Source organism: Geotrypetes seraphini, chromosome 7, assembly GCF_902459505.1.
Source record: "Geotrypetes seraphini chromosome 7, aGeoSer1.1, whole genome shotgun sequence".
NCBI lineage: Eukaryota > Metazoa > Chordata > Amphibia > Gymnophiona > Dermophiidae > Geotrypetes > Geotrypetes seraphini.
Window position 1 is genome coordinate 53,233,368 of NC_047090.1, and position 21,223 is coordinate 53,254,590.

The 21,223-nt window shown below is 44.9% G+C and overlaps 1 protein-coding gene across 11 annotated transcripts in view; it reads left to right on the plus strand.

The window, feature by feature from the left end:
- Nucleotides 1-21,223, plus strand: part of CAPRIN2 (caprin family member 2) — a 331,530-nt gene that overhangs the window by 144,170 nt on the left and 166,137 nt on the right. For 10 of the 11 annotated variants that reach the window (XM_033952547.1, XM_033952545.1, XM_033952548.1 and 7 more), the window contains one exon: nucleotides 4,646-4,777. The exons of the other annotated variant lie outside the window; for it this stretch is intronic. In XM_033952547.1, the coding sequence (XP_033808438.1) occupies nucleotides 4,646-4,777 (132 nt within the window). The remainder of the gene's footprint in view (nucleotides 1-4,645; nucleotides 4,778-21,223) is intronic. 11 annotated transcript variants of the gene reach the window in all.

Below are 21,223 nucleotides of genomic sequence, written 5' to 3' on the forward strand. Positions count from 1 at the left end.
CCCTATAAACTTAAGCTTTTCCATCTGGTATGGTAGTTATCAATCACCAAATGTCTTAGCTTGCCTTTCTGTGTCGGTCAAGCACATGAGACATGTGTCAAATCAATATGTTTTAACTTAAAATTCCTGTCTTGAACTTTTGTATTTTTGATTATTACATTCCAGCTTATCCAATTTTCATATATTTAGCTACCAATATCACATTCTCACTTGCTCTTGGATTAGGCCCTATCTATCAACAGGTTTTTCTAACTAGTAAATCCTGGTGCAATGTGAGAAAGTGTAATGGCTGAATTTTTTTATTATTTCATGTTTGCTCACTTTCATCACCCGTACCTGTCCAGGTAAACCAAGCTGGCCCTCCTCAGAACTACTTAAGGCATAGGACAAGGTCAAGCCGAAAGATAACGATCCATTGGACCCAAACCTGAGTTACAAAGTGAAGTTTTGTTTCTTACCCATGGTAGAAAGATTGTTTCAGTCCTCTCCCAATTCCTCATGGTTCTCTGAAGGGGCTTAAAAGGGGCTTGTCCTGCCCCTTTGGCCATGCCCCTTCAGACACATGACCACGGGCAGGGTATCATGGTATTCAAGTAGGCTGTAGACTTGAACATCGAGGCCAAAAGAATTGCCAGAATGGATTCTCTTTCCCACATGATTGGGCTAGAGACTCTGTTCTGTGAATTCAAATAACAGATGAGGAAAAGCCATGTAAAAAACAAATGGTTTATTGACAAAGCTCCCACAGCCTGGGAAGAGCAAGCCCTCAATTTCAGTGCTCTTCAAAGAGATAAAACAAGGCAAACGGATTTATACCCTATGTGACATTTGTAGTAATTATCATGCTTTAGAATACAATGGCACAGTGATCACATGACTTCCTTTCCAAAAATGCCTTATGTCAATGTTAACATTAAAAGTCCATTCTGTTAAGTTTTTTTAAAACCAGCAGGTGGCAGTGTTTCACTTTTCTTCCTAAATCACCCTTTATCTTTGACTTCTCTTTATGTCAGTAAAAACCCTACTTCCTGGAGATACATCTTAACTTCTGTATTACCTTCAAATTAGTATTGTATTTTCTATTCTATAAGAAACAGATTCTCTGTAAACCACCCAAATTTCCTATTCCTCTGAGAACCTTATCCCCATGGATGTATGTGAAGAATGGTACATAAATCTGTCTCTTAAGAGTCACAAAATCAACCTTCTGAACTTCCTAGCATTAGCTGAAATGTAGAATCAGCAATTTAAACCTTTCAATCCTTAATTACAATTGCCTCAGACTGTCGCTATAGATCCAAATCTTTAATAGACACCTTATTTTAATTCATTCTCAACCTCAATCTTCTGTGACATCTTATCCATCACACCTGTAAGTTTCAGAAATTCCTCAATATTGGCTCCCTTGTTCTTTTATGGGGCCTGGTAGGATCCCTCCATCAGTGCTGAACGTCGGGTGGCTGCCTGCTGGGATGACCAAGTTAGTGCTGCTGGCGGCTCCCTTTCCACAGCTGCCTTGTTCTTTTATGGGGCCTGGTAGGATCCCTCCATCAGCGCTGAACGTCAGGTGGCTGCCTGCTGGGATGACCAAGTTAGTGCTGCTGGCGGCTCCCTTTCCACAGCTGCCTTGTTCTTTTATGGGGCCTGGTAGGAGCCCTCTGTCAGTGCTGGACATCGGGTGGCTGTGGGGACTGCCTGCTAAGATGACCAAGTTAGTGCTGCTGGTGGCTGGAAAAAGGAAAATTTAAATTAAATCAGTAATTTAAAGAGACGGTAAGGTTGGGCAGAATGGACGGACCATTTGGGTATTTATCTGCCATCATTTACTATGACTGTACAAAGAACTCTGCCTTAAGTTTAGTCATCCATCTTGACCCCATCTAATATCTGCACTTGGTCCCTCAGCTATATGATACAGCTGTATTGAAGAAAAGCATTAATGTATTTGTTTGAATGTTCTAATGTGTTACCACAACTGCCACAACCACTGCCAGATGTATGCAGCACTTTACAGAGTTACAAAGACAGTCCCTGCTCAAATGAGCTTACAGTCTAAGCAATCAAGACAAATAGAATGCTAGGGTAGGGGTTACAGTTAGAGGGGCTGGTTAAACTGCTTGCTAGTGTGGTAGGCAGAGGAGAGTAAGGTTATGAGTTAAAAGCTGTCTCAAGGTGGGTTTTCAGCCTACTTTTGAACAAGGGAAGGGGTGTGGTGGATGGACTCAGGTAATTTATTTCAGGCATACGAGCGGCGAGATAAAGGAATGAAGTCTGGAATTGGATGTGGAGAAGGATACAAATAAAAGCAATTTGTCTGAGGAACTGAATTCTCGGGGAGGTGTATAAGGAGAGATACTGAGAGGCTGCAGAATAAACACACTTGTAGGTTAGTAATAGGAGTTTGAACTGTATGTGAAGGAGGATAGAAAGTCAGTGAAGTGATTTGAGGAAAGGGGTGAGTAGTGAGGTTGGCAGAAGTTAAGTTGTGCAGCACAGTTTTGTACAGATTTCAGAGGAGAGGCGCACAGTTTAGTAGAGTAAAAGTAGATTGCAGTAGCCTAAGCATGATGTTACGAGAACATGGACAATCTGCTTTACAGGATATCCACCATGAGCATGCATTAGATAAACTTGCATGCATTACCTCCACTACATGTAAATCTATCCAAAGCATTGTCTTTGTACTTATTAGGTATGTTATGCTGATGTTACCTTTGTGCTGTTTCAAAAATATTCTTTCTTTTAACTCTTTCATAGTAGTCCTTTTAAGTTTCAACTTTCTCATTTTTGAGTAAGTTTTATATTGAATTGTGTTTTTTTGCAGTATATTGCTTTTGGTGAATCTCTTCATAAAGGCAATAAATAGAAGGAGACATACTCAGATAGATCGGCAAATGGCTAGAGAACAGAATGTAGAGGGTAAGCATAAATGGGAAATTCTCGGACTGGGAGAAGGTGACTAGCGGCGTGCCCCAGGGCTCGGTTCTTGGGCCCATCTTGTTCAATATCTTTATAAATGACCTGGAAGAGGAAACAATAAGCAATATAATCAAGTTTGCAGATGGCACAAAACTATGTCGGGCAGTTGGCTCTCAAAGGGACTGCGAGGACCTCCAGAAGGATCTGAACCAGCTGGAGAAGTGGGCGGAAAGGTGGCAGATGAATTTTAACATAGACAAATGCAAGGTGATGCACCAGGGTAGGAAAAACAAGGATCAAGAATATAGAATGTTAGGTGTAACATTGGGCAAAAGCGAACAAGAAAGGGGACTTGGGGGTATTGATAGACAGGAACCTGAAGCCGTCGGCTCAATGTGCAGTGGCGGCAAAGAAAGCAAACAGGATGTTGGGCATGATAAAGAAGGGGATCACGAGTAGATCGGAGGCTGTCATAATGCTGCTTTACAGAGCAATGGTCAGACCACACTTGGAATATTGTGTCCAACACTGGTCTCCATACCTAAAGAAAGATATAACCCTGCTGGAGAAGGTGCAGAGGCGAGCCAAGAAACTAGTAAAAGGTATGGAGAATTTGAGCTACAAAGAACGCCTTGGAAAATTAGGACTGTTCACCCTTGAAAAGAGGAGACTGCGAGGGTATATGATAGAGACTTTTAAAAGGATTTGACAAAATAGACCAAGAAACATCATTATTCACTTTCTCAAATGTGACACGGTCAAGAGGTCATGGACTGAAACTGAGGGGCAGTAGGTCCAGGACAAATGTCAGAAAGTTCTGTTTCGCACAGAGAGTGGTGGACGCTTGGAATGCTCTCCTGGAGGAGGTTGTGACGGAGACTACCATTCTGGGATTCAAGCTCAAGTTGGATGCACACCTTCTTGCAAATCACATTGAGGGATACGGGGAATCAAGGTCTCCGACAGGGCGCACCTAGCTTAGCCTCCGCGTGTGCGGGTCGCCGGACTAGATGGACCTAGGGTCTGATCCGGTGAAGGCGTTATGTTCTTATAGAAGTCCTGCCAGACAACCTTACTGGTTCAACGGGTTTTGATGGGCCTGACCTATAGCTACTGCTGTTCAACTTGTTCTTTCTTGGTATTCCCTACTTCAAGCCCAACTTGTGCTTGACACTTGGTTTTCCACTTTGCCGGTGGTTTCTGCTCCTTGCTTAACTTCTGTCGGGTTTCTGCCCTGGGCCTAGCCTATCTTCTCTAGTAATAGGTTGGTCTTCAAACTTTTATTCTTGATGGCTTCTATGATTATTGCTGTCCAGCTGATCTGTTATGAAATAGGATAAGGCTCTCTAATGCAAGCTGTATTTTCATCAAATGGTGTGTTAAATCTAAGCCTTTTATTCAGAGAACAAATTAATGTCCTGATAGTAGTGTAATCCACTTTACTTTCAGCTTTGTGATTTGAATTTATCAGAGCCTACATGATTTTCCAGTCCTCCATACTCAACTCAAAAGCTTGCAGTTTTTTCATGATTGAACTCGCTGTCTAGAGACACTTAACACTTTCTCATTTTGCAGTGGCTTATCACAAAGGTTTATTGTAGTACTTGGATAACTTATAAATATCGGGCTTCTTCAGACAAACTCAGTGGTAGCAGTAGATAACTTTAATAGGTTATTCTCTAGCTTGAACTTGTGGCTTTATTGTAGACTTGTTCTATCTTGATAGGCACCCAAGCCAGTACATCAACTAGCTGCAGAGGTTTTTTCCACTTCCATTCTTCCCCAAGACCCTATACAAAGAAAACAAAAACTTCAGGATCTGATGGCTCAGATGCAGGGAACTTACAACTTCATGCAAGTATGTAGAAACTGAAGTGATATGGGCTATGGATTTAGTGTTGTGTGCTATGCTACTGTGTAACAGTTTTGGAAGTATTCATTCATAACTTCAGCTGGATGTTCACAGGTGGTTCCTCACTATTTTTTTGAACGGGTTCTGAGTTTTTAGGTTTAATACAAAGAGCATAATCGGCTACCAAGGGTAAAAAAGCAACTTTATTGGGGACCTGACAGCATAAAATATACCAACAATTGTTATTAAAATGTGTTTATTTAATCAAATGAAGCCTAGCATACCAATGAAAAGACTAAGCAGCAGATATGGTTTATACATAATAGAGAATGACACGGGGAAAAAATCTGTCCCCGTCACTGCACCGTCCCCGGTCCACCATCCTCTGCACCGCCCCGTCACCGCCATCCCTTTCACCGCCCCGTCACCGTCACTGCCATCCCTTTCACTGCCCCGTCACCGCCATTGCCATCCCATTCACTGCCCCGTCACCGTCCCCGTCTAGCACCCATCTTCTTCCCTCCGCTCCCCCATAGTCTGGCATCTGTCTTCTTCCCTTCCAGCGTCTTCTCCCCACTCTGCCTTCCACATTTCCTTTCAGGGTCTGTTCCTCTCTACCCTCTTTCAATGTCTGTTCTATTCCTTTCCACCACCACCCTTCCCTCCCTCCTTTACCATCTGTTCCTTTCTACCACCCTTCTTTCATATCTTCTATCAGTCCCCCCACCATCACTAGCAGTCTCTCTTCTCCCTTACCATGAGCAAATAGAACTTCTGAAAATTGTATTGCTGAGGCATTATTTCTAGTATGCCTTTTTTTCCAGATGGATAATGACATCAATTTTATAATTCTTACTGTCTGCTCTGATTTCATTCACAATTTGGTTTGTGTTTTGTACCTGAGGATTCCATGAGGCATTTAACCTTTTCCTGTCTCTTCTGTGATTTCAAGTTGATTCCTTCAATAATGGAGTCTCAAGGCAGTAGCAGTTTTCTATTTTGGGCTCTTTTGACATTGTTTAAGGGATTTCTTGTACATTTGGTGCTGGTCTTCTTTGATGAGGTCACTTCAGAATCTATTTCCAAGGAAGAGAAACTTTTTCCCTTTCACCCCCTCCTTCCTTGTGTGAGCCGGAACACGCGGTCCCCGCAAGCAAGTAATTTTATATCATTTTCATTCTATTCATTCATAGAAATTAAAGTCTAGATAATGCCAGTCACATAACAAAACATGATTTTACAAAAATAATTCCCTGCACAGTCAAGCCTGCAAGGATTACTAGATGCCTTTCAGCAGCTCCCCTCCCTCCCTCCCCCTTACCTTTGTGGCCAAGTCAAAATGATCTACCAACAATAAAATTTTAAAAACACAAAGCACGCTGTACGCAGAGAAAATGTTAATTATCATTTATATTCCGTGGGTTTTCAAAGAGGTCAAGGCAGATGACTTTATGCAATGTCACCTCAGTAACAACTATACAAAAATAGACAAATATTCCCCCTCCCTTTTTACTAAACTGCGATAGCGGTTTTTAGCGCAGGGAGCTGCGCTGAATGTCCCACGCTGCTCTCGACGCTCATAGGCTCCCTGCGCTAAAAAACGCTATTGCGTTTTAGTAAAAGGGGGCAATAGTGCAAAATATAGACAGCAGATATAAATTCTCAAAACGGATACATTTTGATCACTAAGTTGAAAATAAAATCATTTTTCCTACATTTTTGTCTGGTGATTTCATGAGTCTCTGGTCCTTCTTCTGATCCTTCTTCTTTCTTCTCCTGCCCCCCTCTTTCTTTCTCTCTCCCCCTTGACCCCCTCTTTATTTCTGCCTTTCTTTCTCTCTCCCCCTGGCCTCCCTCTTTATTTCTCTCTCCCCCTGGCCCTCCTCTTTCTTTCTCTCCCTCTTGACCCCCTCTTTCTTTCTGCCTTCCTTTCTCTCTCCCCCTGACCCCTCTTTATTTCTGCCTTTCTTTCTCTCTCCCCCTGCCCCCTCTTTATTTTTTCCTTTCTTTCTCTCTCCCCCTAGCCCCCACAAAGCCATCGTGCCAATTTCTCCACTTCCACGATTCTTTCCCTACCCTCACCCCCAAGCCAGCAGCCGATTTCTCCCTGCTCCTTCCCCGATGTCCTGAACTTCATAGGGCAGCAGCAGCATTCACAATTCACTGCTGTTGCCCGCTTCAGGCCTCCCTCTCTGTCAGGTCCTGTCTTCATGAAAACAGGAAGTAGGCAGGACCCGGCAGAGAACAAAGCCTGAAGCCGGCAACAGCAGCGAATTGTAAACGCTGCTGCTGCCCGAAGAAGGTAATGGAGCACTGAGGCAGACCGCTTCTCCCTCTCCCAGCTGAACCCCCGCTGACCCTCCTATCTCCCCCCCGTGAACCTTTCAGACCCTCCCAGCGAGAGCAGCAAACCTCCGCGGCTTTCTCCTCCCTCTGCCGCGTCACTGATGACGTCATCAGTGATGTGGCAGAGGGAGGAGAAAGCCGACGCTACTGGAGGGAGGTTTGCTGCTTTCGCTGGGAGGGTCGGAAAGGTTCACTTGGGGGGGGAGAGATAGGAGGGTCAGCGGGGGTTCGGCTGGGAGGGGAGAGAAGCGGTCTGTCTCGGTGCTCCAAGGCCTGGCGCCATTACCTTTTTCGCCCCTCCCGCCCCCCCCCCCCCTTGGTACGCTACTGCTCTCCTTAGTTTGCCGGTTTTCTTTTTCGGCGACCAGCATGCTTTCAAAGAACCGCGCACGTGCGGCTGCTCAAAGTTCAATCTTCTGTCTGCTGCAACTTCCTGTTTCCGGTTGGGTCAGAGCAGAAGATTGAATACTGAGCAGCCGCGCGTGCGCGGCTCTTTTGAAAGCGTTCTGGTCGCCGAAAAAGAAAGCCGGCAAACTAAGGTGAAGTGGAGAGAGGAAGCTGGTTAAACGATCGAGCCGAAGTGCGGGTGGGGGCTGCGGGGACCGCACGATCCTTTGTGCCTCACTGCGGTGACAAGACCATTCACTGCTCCACGGGGCGGTGATGGCCTTGTCCGCGTCCCCGCAGAGGCTGCTAATTTTCATTCCCCGTTTTTGGCGGGTTACCCGCGGCTAAACCCAGTAGCCGCGGGTAAACCGCCACCGTGTCATTCTCTAATACATAATATGAATTTCAGAAAATGAATGTAAATGTTTAAACAACCAATGTAAATGGTAAACCATGCAGAAGAACATGTAAGCGAAAATGGGCAGATAAATGTCACATGTTAAACATTTGGTCAATGAGTAAAAGTGCCTTCTAATGCAGTGCAAGGTATCAGTGTGGTATAACACTACAGAAAAATAGCTGTATGTAAGACTGTAGGTAAAGATGTGACTGAAAGACCAGCATATCATCAGAACTTAGAAAGCTTTATAAGAGTTTTTATGAAATTTTAAATAAATTAAAAAAAAAACAACTGTAAATGAATACTGTTAATAGTAAGTGGCTATAGGAGTCCATAATATTGTGAAAATGCACTACCAATGGCAGCCTGACATTTCACTTCACTTCTCCAAAGAGCTTACAGTCAAGGCTGGTATCTGAGGCAGTTGAAGTGACTTGTCAAACATAGACCTTTAGTGTGAGGTAAGAGGTTTGAATCCTGGATTCCTTGGTTCTCAGGTTGTCTGATCCTTAGGCAGCGGAATGCTTTTTTTTTGGGGGGGGGGCAAAAGCTCCACCCACACCCCACCCAAACTTTGCCCCTGACTCATCCCATAATAATGATAGTATTAATGGTAATACCATTTTTTCCATTCATTTTTCATATATACAGTACACATAATCTTAACACGTGGAGGGGCATAATCGAAAGGGATATCTAAGTCCGTTTATGTCCATCTCGCAAGTCATCCAAAGTTAAAAAGAGCCCAAGACACATTTTTGAAAGAGACGTCCAACTTTTTTTTACTTTCGAAAATCGTCTAATTATACATCCTGCTGATCTGATCGTCTAAGCCGCTAAATCGTCCATCTTTATACCACATTTCCGTCCAAGTCCAAAATGCCTAGAACAAGCCCTGTTGGATGTGGGAGGGGTCTGCAAAGTGATGGATTGAACACCCAGACATGTCACCTAAATAGTGGGGTACCTTACAGGGCACTGCTGTGAACTTCATAAAAAGGGTGCCATGGCTTCTCCTCCCTACAGCTCCCTTATAGGTGACGGTGAGCCCCCCAAACCACCTCCGGAATCCTCTAGACCCACTTATCTACCACCCCAATAGCCCTTATGGCTGCAGGAGCCACTTATATGCCAGTAAAAAAGGGTTTTGGGGGTGTATAGGGCAGTGCACATGTTTTAAATATCAATGCAGTGATTACAGGGGCTTATGGGCATGAGTCCTCTCTATGGGTCCCTAACCCATCCCCAACACGACTTAAGCTGCCTCTGGGCTGGACGACTAGGCTTTCCTATGCCAGGTGGCCAGGTGATGATGGGCTGGAGGCTGACATTTAAAGTTGTGAATAAAATTTTATGGGGGTCGGGGGGGTTGGTGATCACTGGGGTAGTGTGTGGGGGTCTGTTATGTGTTTGCAGTACTTATCTGGTGACATTAGGTGGGTTTTTGTGACTTAGACCATGGTTTACATGGTCTAAGTCACAACATCCAAGTTCCATCAATCCTGGGCTGTATAGCTTTCGGTTATACATGCTATACGACGTAAGTCTCTAAGCCAGTCCACGTCCCGCCCAACTCCCGCCCTCGACACGCCTCCCGAAATGCCCCATTTAGCTTTGGACATTGAGCGGCACTTTGAAGGCCTAGGTCGTTTAGAAATACATCCAAAACCCCATTTGTATTTTCAGCGCTTGGACGTTTGAGAAATGGTCATCCAAGTGCCGACTTAGGACGTTTTTTGGACGTTTTTCTCTTTTGATTATGAGCCCCATAATGTTTAACCACAAAATTAAATTACACAAAGTAAACTATGGGCTCCTTTTACTAAGCTGTGATAGCGGTTTTAGCGCACGCTAGACCTTAACGCCAGCATTGAGCTGGCATTAGTTGTAGCCGTGTAGCACAGGTTTAGCGCGCGCTAAAAATGCTATCGCAGCTTAGTAAAAGGAGCCCTATATGCCATTCATTCTTACCAGAACACCTGGCCTTGGTCACACATGCAGAACACAGAAAAAATCAAATCTTGGTTGGATTCTAATAAACTATCACTTAACATTAATAAATCCAAACTAATGATTTTTCCGTTAAAAGAAGGCGCAACACTTCAAGCCCCCTTGAAACTTGAATCTTTACCCATTAAAACTATTCCAACTTTAAAGCTTTTGGGCGTCAGCCTTGATAGTAAATTTTTGTATCATTCCCATATTAGTACAGTCGTCCATTCTCTCTCTAAGCTACTAGATCCTGCCGCACTGAATACACTAATTCACTCATTGGTAATTTCGTGTATAGATTACTGTAATGCCCTTTATAAGGGCATTACAAAAAAGGAGATTAGACGACTACAGATCGTCCAAAATACCGCTATTAAGATCATTAGCGGGGCAAAGAAATACGATCACGTCTCCCCTCTCTTAATCAACGCTCATTGGCTGCCAATTGAACACAGGATTAGTTATAAAATTTTACTTTTAACATTTACAACCAGAATGAATAACCAATCCAATTTTATTAATAGTCTTTTAATCCCATATGGCACATCAAAATCCCTTCGCTCAACCTCCCAAAATCTTTTAGTCATACCTTCATTAAAATCAATCAATACTCTACGCTCCAACAACTTTGCTGTTACTGCCCCTTCTCTGTGGAACTCATTGTCCACTTATCTCCATTACGAATCTGATATAAAACAATTTAAAACAAAACTAAAAACATTTCTATTCCAAGATGCTTTTGGTTAAAATGCCCTTTTAAGGGCTAAGTTTATAATCTCCTCCTCCTTCTTGATCACTTCTTCCCCCCCTCTCTTCTACCCTCCTCCTTCTTCATCTGCCAAGCTCGGCTAATTATGTTGTAAACCTGATAAATTGTTGTAAATCTGCATGTCAAGGCCACATTATGATTACCCCTATCATAAAAAACACAAAAGAATCACCAAATTCCCCATCAAACTACAGACCGATTGCAAGCATCCCCTTATTCACCGAAATAGCAGAAGGGGTGGTACAAGCTGAGCTCTCCACATACCTAGAAAAATTTAACATCCTAAGCGACAACCAATCTGGCTTCCGCGCAGACCACAGCACTGAAACCATCATAGCTGCCCTTCTTGACCATCTCCACACGCTCTTTAGTCAAGGCTCTAGTGCCTTAATCATACAACTAGATTTGAGCAGTGCCTTTGACCTGGTCGACCACACCATTCTCCTGGAATGCCTGGCACACATTGGCATCTCCGATCAGGTCCTCAACTGGTTTCAGGGGTTCCTAAAAAATAGATCCTACAAGGTACTCAAGAATAACTCTATCTCATTTAGCTGGGACAACATCTGCGGTGTCCTGCAGGGCTCCCCCCTATCCCCCACTCTGTTCAATATCTACCTGGCCTCCCTAGGTAACCTCCTACATACCCTCAAGCTGAAATTTTTCATCTACGCAGATGACATCACAATAGCCATCCCTCTAACCAGTTTTTCACCAGAACTACTCGAATACATCACAAACATCCTCAACCAGATTGAACTCTGGATGCTATCATTCAGACTGAAACTAAACCCTGATAAAACAAAATTTTTTCTAGCCACCTCCAAAGATAAAATCAGGGACACTACAATTCAACTGAAAGGAATGACTTTCCCCCTCGAACATACTTAAAAATTCTGGGAGTCACGTTTGACAAAAATTTATCCCTAGAAAATCACACCGACCTCATAGTCAAGAAATGCTTCTCGGCACTCTGGAAACTTCGCACTATAAAAAAATACTTCGATGACACCTCGTTCCGCCTACTAGTGCAAGCCTCCATTCTAAGCATCCTAGACTACTGCAATATTATCTACCTGAACTCCACGAAGAAAATTACCAGGAGACTAAAAATGATCCAGAACACCGCCGTTCGCCTCATCTATGGCCTAAAGAAATGGTAACATATCGCCCCGTTCTACCACCAACTCCACTGGCTGCCTTTCGAATCCAGAGTGCTCTTCAAGTTCGCATGCTTCTGTTACAAATCGGTAAATGGCTATTCACCAAGATACATCAATCCCCACTTTAACCTCTACTGGTCCTACAAGACATCCCGCAGAATTCAGCTGTTCGCCTTCCCTTCACTAAAGCTGTGTCACCTCAAAAGATTCCTAGACAAAATCTTCGCCTTCTAAGCAGCCAAGCTGAACCCATGGCTAGCCCAAATGATACTGGAGGCCCCCACTTACCTCGGCTTTAGAAAACTACTCAAAACTCACCTATTCAGCAAACAAGACCCCTAACCGCCCCCTTCCAGTAATCGCCTGGCCTTTGCCCGGCTCAGCTCCTCCTTCTTGATCACTTCTTCCCCCCCTCTCTTCTACCCTCCTCCTTCATCATCTACCAAGCTCGGCTAATTATGTTGTAAACCTGATAAATTGTTGTAAATCTGCATGTCAATGCGGATCCTAACCTAATTGATGTGAACCGCCTAGAACTCGTTGGGTATGGCGGTATATAAGAATAAAATTATTATTATTATTATAATCAATTTTTAACCTTTTGTTATTTTTTATCCAACCTATCGTTTTACCCATCTATATTTTACCTATTCTATATCAATTGTAGTTCTTCCCTATCATCCCATAATGTTGCTGTATGTCTGTGTAAGTCACCTGTTTTCCTTGTTTTCACACAAAACCGAACTAACTCAATCAGAAATGTCCCAAATATCACCTGCAACTACTCCATATGTACTTCTGATACCATGACAATTCAAATGTAATCCTTAGCAACTCAAAGAAATGTTCAAACTACTCCCTAAATACTTATAATGTCCTGACAAACCACTTGTAATCCACCTTGAACCGCAAGGTAATGGTGGAATAGACATCCCTAATGTAATGTAATTGAAAGCAGTGCATGCAAATAGATCTCATGCATATTCATTGGGGAAATCCTGAAAACCCGATTGGATTCTGGCCCTTGAGGACCAGAGTTGCCCATGTCTGTTCTAGATCAAGTTTCTGTTTATCCCACGCTTTTTTGAACTCAAGTCACCATTTTCCTCTCCACCACCTCTCCGCATTCTAGGCATTCACCACCCTCTCTGTAAAGAAGAATTTCCTTACATTGCTTTTGAGTCTACCACCTCTCAACCTCAAATTATGTCCTCTAGTTTTACCATTTCCTTTCTCTGGAAAAGATTTTGTTCTACGTTAATACCTTTCAAGTATTTGAACGTCTGAATCGTATCTCCTTTATCCCTTCTTTCCTCCAAGGCAAGGGTCTCCAAAGTCCCTCCTCGAGGGCCGAATCCAATCAGGTTTTCGGGATTTCCCCAATGAATATGCATTGAAAGCAATAGATCTCATTCATATTCATTGGGGAAATCCTACAACCATACTCATATGAAGAGAGGTTAGCCAGGGAGGCTCGAAATTTCAAACCGTTCTTCAGATATGTTAAAGGGAAACAGCTAGCTAGGGAAGAGGTGGGACCGCTGAATGATGGAGTCAGGAAGGGAGTAGTGAAGGAGGAGAAAGAAGTCGCGGAAAGACTGAACATGTTCTTTCGTCTGTATTTACGAACGAAGACACAACCAATATACCGGAACCTGAGCAATTCTTCATTGGAAATCAAGCAGAAAAATTAACATTCATGGAAGTGAGCCTTGAAGATGTGCGCAGGCAGATAGATAAACTAAAAATTGACAAATCTCCAGGTCCGGACGGAATCCATCCAAGGGTTCTGAAGGAACTAAAGGAGGAGATAGCAGAACTACTGCAGCAAATATGCAACCTATCCCTGGAAACAGGCGTGATCCCGGAGGATTGGAAGACTGCCAACATCACGCCCATCTTTAAAAAGGGATCAAGAGGTGACCCGGGAAACTACAGACCGGTGAGTCTGACCTCGGTTCCGGGAAAAATGGCGGAAGCACTGATAAAAGAAAACATCGATGATCACTTGGAAAGAAACAAACTTTTGATAACCAGCCAACATGGTTTCTGCAGGGGGAGATCGTGCCTAACCAACTTACTACACTTCTTCGAAGGAATTAACAAACAGATGGACAGAGGTGACCCCATAGACATCATATACCTTGATTTCCAAAAAGCCTTTGATAAGGTGCCTCATGAACGATTACTCCGGAAACTGAAGAACCATGGGGTGGACGGAGACGTACATAGATGGATCAGAAACCGGTTGGCAGGTAGGAAACAAAGGGTAGGATTGAAGGGCCACTACTCTGACTGGAGGAGGGTCACGAGTGGTGTTCCGCAGGGCTCGGTGCTCGGGCCGCTGTTATTTAATATATTCATAAATGATCTAGAAACAGGGATGAAGTGTGAGATAATAAAATTTGCAGATGACACCAAACTATTTAGGGGAGCTCGGACTAAAGAGGACTGTGAGGAATTGCAAAGAGACTTGAACAAACTAGGGGAATGGGTGACAAAATGGCAAATGAAGTTAAACGTTGAGAAATGTAAAGTATTGCATGTGGGAAGCAGAAACCCGAGGTACAACTATACGATGGGAGGGATGTTATTGAATGAGAGTACCCAAGAGAGGAACTTGGGGATAATGGTGGACAGGTCAATGAAGCCGACGGCACAGTGCGCAGCAGCTGCTAAGAGAGCGAATAGAATGCTAGGTATAATCAAGAAGGGTATTACAACCAGGACAAAAGAAGTTATCCTGCCGCTGTATCGGGCGATGGTGCGCCAACACCTGGAATACTGTGTCCAGTTTTGGTCGCCATACCTTAAGAAGGATATGGCGTTACTCGAGAGAGTTCAGAGAAGAGCGACACGTCTGATAAAAGGGATGGAAAACCTTTCATACGCTGAGAGATTGGAGAAACTGGGTCTCTTTTCCCTGGAGAAGAGGAGACTTAGAGGGGATATGATAGAGACTTATAAGATCATGAGGCGCATAGAGAGAGTAGAGAGGGACAGATTCTTCAAACTTTCATAAAAGAACAAGAGGGCATTCGGAAAAGTTGAAAGGGGACAGATTCAATACGAATGCCAGAAAGTTCTTCTTTACCCAACGTGTGGTGGACACTTGGAATGTGCTTCCGGAGGACGTTATAGGGCAGAATACAGTACTGGGATTTAAGAGAGGATTGGACATTTTCCTGCTGGAAAAGGGAATAGAAGGGTATAAATAGAGGATTACTACTCAGGTCCTGGACCTGTTGGGCCGCCGCGTGAGCGGACTGCTGGGCAAGATGGACCTCAGGTCTGACACAGCAGAGGCATTGCTTATGTTCTTATGTTCTTACTCAGTGAACACCAATCAGGATTCAGAAAAGGTTTTAGCACTGAGACAGTCCTAGCCTCAATCCTTAATCACCTATATGGCTTATTCAGCAAAGGAACAAGTGCTCTGATTTTATAACAAGACTTCAGCAGTGCTTTTGATCTTGTTGATCACAAAATAATGCTGCACTGCCTAGATGAAATAGGACTTACGGGAAGAGTAAGGAACTGGATACAGGGTTTCCTAACAAAGATCATACTGTGTGGTTAGTGGTGGGACATATTCAAACTCCTGGAAAAACCTCTCGGGAGTACCACAGGGTTCACCACTATCACCTACTCTATTCAACATCTACATATCATCCTTAAGGGACACTTACTGCAAAAGCTAAACTTAAAAACTACTACATATATGCAGATGACATTTCCATTTTAATCCCAGTGAATAGCATTACAAACGAAACCTCGGAATACATTTCTCATATTATGACCAAAATAGAACATTGGACAATCAACTTCAAACTGAAACTAAACACAGAAAAAACAGTCTTCCTTGCAAGCCCAACAGACAAAATTACCAAAACATTACATATAAAAGACCACGACTACCCGATTAATAAAACAATAAAAATATTGGGAGTCACATTAGACACACATTTGACAATGGTCGAACACACGAACATAGTGGTAAAGTGTTTCCTGGCATTATGGAAGTTAAAGACCATCTAAAAATACTTTGACCCATTATTTAGATTACTAGTGCAATCGCTAGCGCTTTCTATACTGGACTATTGCAATATTGTTTATATGGGTATACCCAAAAAAATAGTGAGGAAACTTAGAATTGTTCAAATATTTGGATTGAAAAAAAGTGACCATGTTACCCCCTACTACAGACTGCTGCACTGGCTGCCAATGGAGGCATGAATAATATTCAAGTTCCCCTGCATATGTTTCAAGCTGGTTTGGGGACTAGCTCCTACCTACCTGCTACCTCACTTCATACTATACAGCCCTACAAGACAAACCAGAAACTGCAATCTATTTGCATACCCAAACATTACCGGCTGTAAATACAAAACCTTTCTGGATAGAACTTTTATGTACCAAGCTAACACACAACACTGGCTAGACAATTACATTAATGGAGCTAGACTAACCTAAGACGCTCTTAGAAAAGCCATAAAAACTGCCTTATTTGACAGATATCACCTGAACAGTAACTACACCAAACACTAAATCAAATTCTATTATTTTTAACATGTCCACCCCTGCATATAAGTCTGAAATTTTTTAACAATCTGTATATTGTAATTCGCTGCATTTTAAGATTCTACATACTTTAGTTCACTGACTTTCTGCATATTGTAACTCGCTGACTGTCCAGCTCTCTTCAATGTAAACCGCCTAGAAGTCTCATGATTATGGCGGTATAGAAGAATAAAGTTGTTGTTGTTGTTATTATTTTTAAACGTTTCAATCAAGTCTCCTCTGTCTCCTCTCCAAGGGAAAAGAGGTCCAGTTTCTCCAATCTCTCGCTGTATGGCAACTCCTCCAACCCCTTAACCATTTTAGTCGCTCTTCTCTGGACCATTTCGAGTAGTACCGTGTCCATCTTCGTGTATGGTGACCAGTGCTGGATGCAGTACTCCAGGAAGTCGCACCATGGCCCGGTACAGCGGCATGTTAACCATCCCGATCTGTTCGTGATCCCCTTCCTAGCATTTTGTTTCCCCTTTTTGCCGCTGCCGCTGCACATTGTGCAGACTGCTTCATCGACTTGTCGATCAGAACTCCCAACTCTCTTTCTTGGGAGGTCTCTCCAAGTACCGCCCCAGACATCCTGTATTTGTGCATGGGATTTTTGTTACCGACATGCATCACTTTACACTTATCTACGTTGAACCTCATTTGCCATGTTGATGCCCATTTCTCAAGCTTGATTATGTCACGTTGCAGATCTTCACAATCCCCCTGTGTCTTCACTACTCTGAATAACTTCGTATCGTCCGCAAATTTAATCACCTCACTCATCGTATCAATGTCCAGATCATTTATAAAGATGTTGAAGAGCACGGGTCCAAGCACCAAGCCGTGCGGCACCCCATTTACCCCCCACTCTCTTTGTTTCCTATGCTCCAGCCAGTTTTTGATCCACGTTAGTATGTCACCCTCGATTCCATGGCTCAGCAATTTTCCGAAGTAGTCGTTCATGTGGAACCTTGTCGAACGCCTTCTGAAAATCCAGATATACAATGTCGACTGGGTCACCCTTGTCTATCCGCCTGTCTACTCCCTCAAAGAAGTGCACAAGTTTGTCAGACAAGATCTGCCTTTGCTGAAACCGTGTTGGCTGGTCCTCATCAGACCGTGTCCATCAAGGTGATCAATGATGCGGTTCTTTATCAGCGCCTCTACCATCTTTTCCGGTACCGAGGTTAGACTCACTGGTCTGTAGAAACATAGAAACATAGAAGATGACGGCAGAAAAGGGCTATAGCCCATCAAGTCTGCCCACTCAGCTTACCCACCCCCTGTCTATGCTCTAATGACCCAATTTCCTTATCTTGACCCTCATAGGGATCTCACATGGGTATCCCATTTATTCTTAAAGTCTGGCATGCTGTCTGCCTCAATCACCTGTACTGGAAGCTTGTTCCAATGATCAACCACTCTCTCTGTGAAGAAATACTTTCTGGTGTCGCCATGAAATTGTCTGCCCCTGAGTTTGAGTGGGTGCCCTCTTGTGGCTGAGGTCCCTTGAGAAAGAAAATATCATCTTCCACTTCGACACGTCCCGTGAGGTACTTAAATGTTTCGATCATGTCTCCCCTCTCCAAATGTTTCGATCATGTCTCCCCTCTCCCTACATTCCTCGAGAGTGTAGAGCTGCAATTTGTTCAGTCTCTCTTCGTACGAGAGACCCTTGAGCTTCCCGAATCTCCCCTCAAACCCTTTTTGAAGATCAGCATAATGTTCGCCACCTTCCAGTCTTCCGGAATCTTTCCCAATTTGATCGACAGGTTGGCTATTAGTTGAAACAGTTCAATTATAGTCCCTTTCATTTCATTGATGACCCTCAGATGGATGCCATCCGGTCCCAGGGATTTATCGCTCTTTAGCCTATCAATCTGCCTATACAGCGGTGCCTCACACAACAAACTTAATTCGTTCCAGGAGCAAGTTTGTTATGCGAAAAGTTCATTATGTGAAACGCGTTTTCCCATAACAATACATGTTAAAAAAAATAATTCGTTCTGTAGCATAAAATATGCTAAGATGACATAAAAAAAGATAAATTTTTGGTTATTATTTTTATTTAGATACATCTAAAAACATAATTGTTTTTTAAAACACACATTTTTTAAATTTAAAGACAGACTAAGTAGAGTCTAATTTTACAGTGAGAGAGGGCAGAGTCTCAGCGGCAAAAACTGGGACTTAACTGTTCATTTTTTTTTTTTTTTCTACCGTGTTTCCCCGATGATAAGGCAGGGCCATCAAATAAGACAGCCCCCCCTTTTTAGAAAAAAATGTAAAATAAGGCACCCCCCCGCAAATAAGCCACCCACCGATACCTGCGCTTACCCGAATCGGGTGGTACGGTGGGTGACTCCGTGTGGTCCCTGGCACCCCTGACACGATCGGGGCAAGAGGGAGCTCAAGCCCTCTTGCCCCCCCGACTCCCCGACACGATCGGGGCAAGAGGGAGCTCAAGCCCTCTTGCCCCCCCGACTCCCCGACACGATCGGGGCAAAAGCGAGCTCAAGCCCTCTTGCCCCCCCGACTCCCCGACACGATCGGGGCAAAAGGGAGGCCAAGCCCTCTTGCCCCGCTGATTCCCCAACTCCCCGACAATATCGGGCCAGGAGGGAGCCCAAGTCCTCCTGGCCACGGCGACCCCCTAACCCCACCCTGCACTACATTACGGGCAGGAGGGATCCCAGGCCCTCCTGCCCTCGACGCAAACCCCCCCCTCCCCCCCCCCAACGACCGCCCCCCCCAAGAACCTCCGACCGCCCCCCCAGCCGACCCGCGACACCCCTGGCCGACCCCCACGACACCCCCAACCCCCTTCCCCGTACCTTTCTGTAGTTGGCCGGACAGACGGGAGCCAAACCCGCCTGTCCGGCAGGCAGCCATCGACGGAATGAGGCCGGATTGGCCCATCCGTCCCAAAGCTCCGCCTACTGGTGGGGCCTAAGGCGCCTGGGCCAATCAGAATAGGCCCGGGAGCCTTAGGTCCCTCCTGGGGGCAGGGCCTGAGGCACATGGTCGGGTTGGGCCCATGTGCCTCAGGCCCCGCCCCCAGGAGGGACCTAAGGCTCCCGGGCCTATTCTGATTGGCCCAGGCGCCTTAGGCCCCACCAGTAGGCGGAGCTTTGGGACGGATGGGCCAATCCGGCCTCATTCCGTCGTTGGCTGCCTGCCGGACAGGCGGGTTTGGCTCCCGTCTGTCCGGCCAACTACAGAAAGGTACGGGGAAGGGGGTTGGGGGTGTCGTGGGGGTCGGCCAGGGGGGTCGCGGGTCGGCTGGGGGGGCGGTCGGAGGTTCTTGGGGGGGGCGGTCGTTGGGGGGAGGGGGGTTTGCGTCGAGGGCAGGAGGGCCTGGGATCCCTCCTGCCCGTAATGTAGTGCAGGGTGGGGTTAGGGGGTCGCCGTGGCCAGGAGGACTTGGGCTCCCTCCTGGCCCGATATTGTGTGGGGAGTTGGGGAATCGGCGGGGCAAGAGGGCTTGGGCTCCTTTTTGCCCCGATCATGTCGGGGAGTCGGGGGGGCAAGAGGAAGCCAGGCGGAGAGAGGGCAGTTAAGCGCAGTGCCTGCGCGGAAGGATGCAGCTCGGGCGACTTCGTTGTGTGAAACGAAGTTCGTTGTATGGATCAAGACATAAAGTTCGTTGTGCGCAGCGTTCGCTGTGCGAGGCGTCCGTTATGCGAGGCACCACTGTATACCTCTTCTGGACTGACCGTCAGCCCTGTCAGTTTCCCATCTTCATTTCCAGCATAGAGCCTGATGGGTTGCGTATATCCTTTTCGGTAAATACAGATGCAAAAAATGTGTTCAGTTTGTCGGCGATTTCTTTCTTTCTTTAACACTTCCTTTATTCCATGGTCGTCCAACGGCCCCACCACTTCCTTCGTGGGTCACTTCCCCTTAATGTATCAAAAGAACGGCTTGAAGGTTTTTGCCTCCTTGGCTATTTTTTCCTTGTCTTTTGGCCCCTTTTACCGCCTTATGGCACCTGCGTTGTTGATGTTTGTGCTTATTCCAGTTTTTGTCTGTTTTTGACCTTTTCCATTCCTTAAATTAAGTTTTCTTGTCTCTGATTGCTTCCTTCACCTCTACAGAGAGCTACGCCGGTTCTTTGTTCTTTATACTCTTGGATCCTTTAATACGTGGTATATTTAGATTTTGCGCCTCGGTGACTGTCCTTAAAAAGGGACCAAGCTTGCTCTAGCGTAATTAGTGTTTATCCTCTTCTTAATCTTCTTCCCCACCATGAGTCTCATCCCTTTGTAATTTCCCTTTATATTTCAGTTCCATGTTCATTATCTTTCAATTCAGCTTCACTCCATATTTCAGCTTCACTCCATATTTCAGTTCCTCCTATTTGCTCCGGCATGCAGCACAGCTAGTGATGGAGCTTCCTTTCCTGAGACTTTGTCCAACATGCAGACCTTGGATTGGATAACTCCAAGAGCCTCCCAGCTGAGGGGTCTGTCCAATGCTGGGATCTGGTGCTGAGGGTTCCAAAGCTGAGTCACGGTCCTGCCGAAAACTGAGGGAGGTATCTTCAGCAGCAGTAGTGTGTTTTTTCTCCTCCTTTTTCTACACTGGCCAACAGAGGAACAAAGGAGACTTTTGGCTGTCCTCCCAGCAGCTGCAATGTGTGGGAATCAGGGCCTATGTTGGCGTGGTGTTCAGTTACAATCCCAGCAGCCGCAGTACCTTTGACCCAGTGCCAACCTCTGGGAGTGAAGAAAGCATGCATCGGCTGTCGGGGAGAGCAGAAGAGACAGAGCTGGAATAAAGCACAAAGCAAAGACTGTACAAAGCTGTTTCCAAGCCCCAACATTCAGAGACTA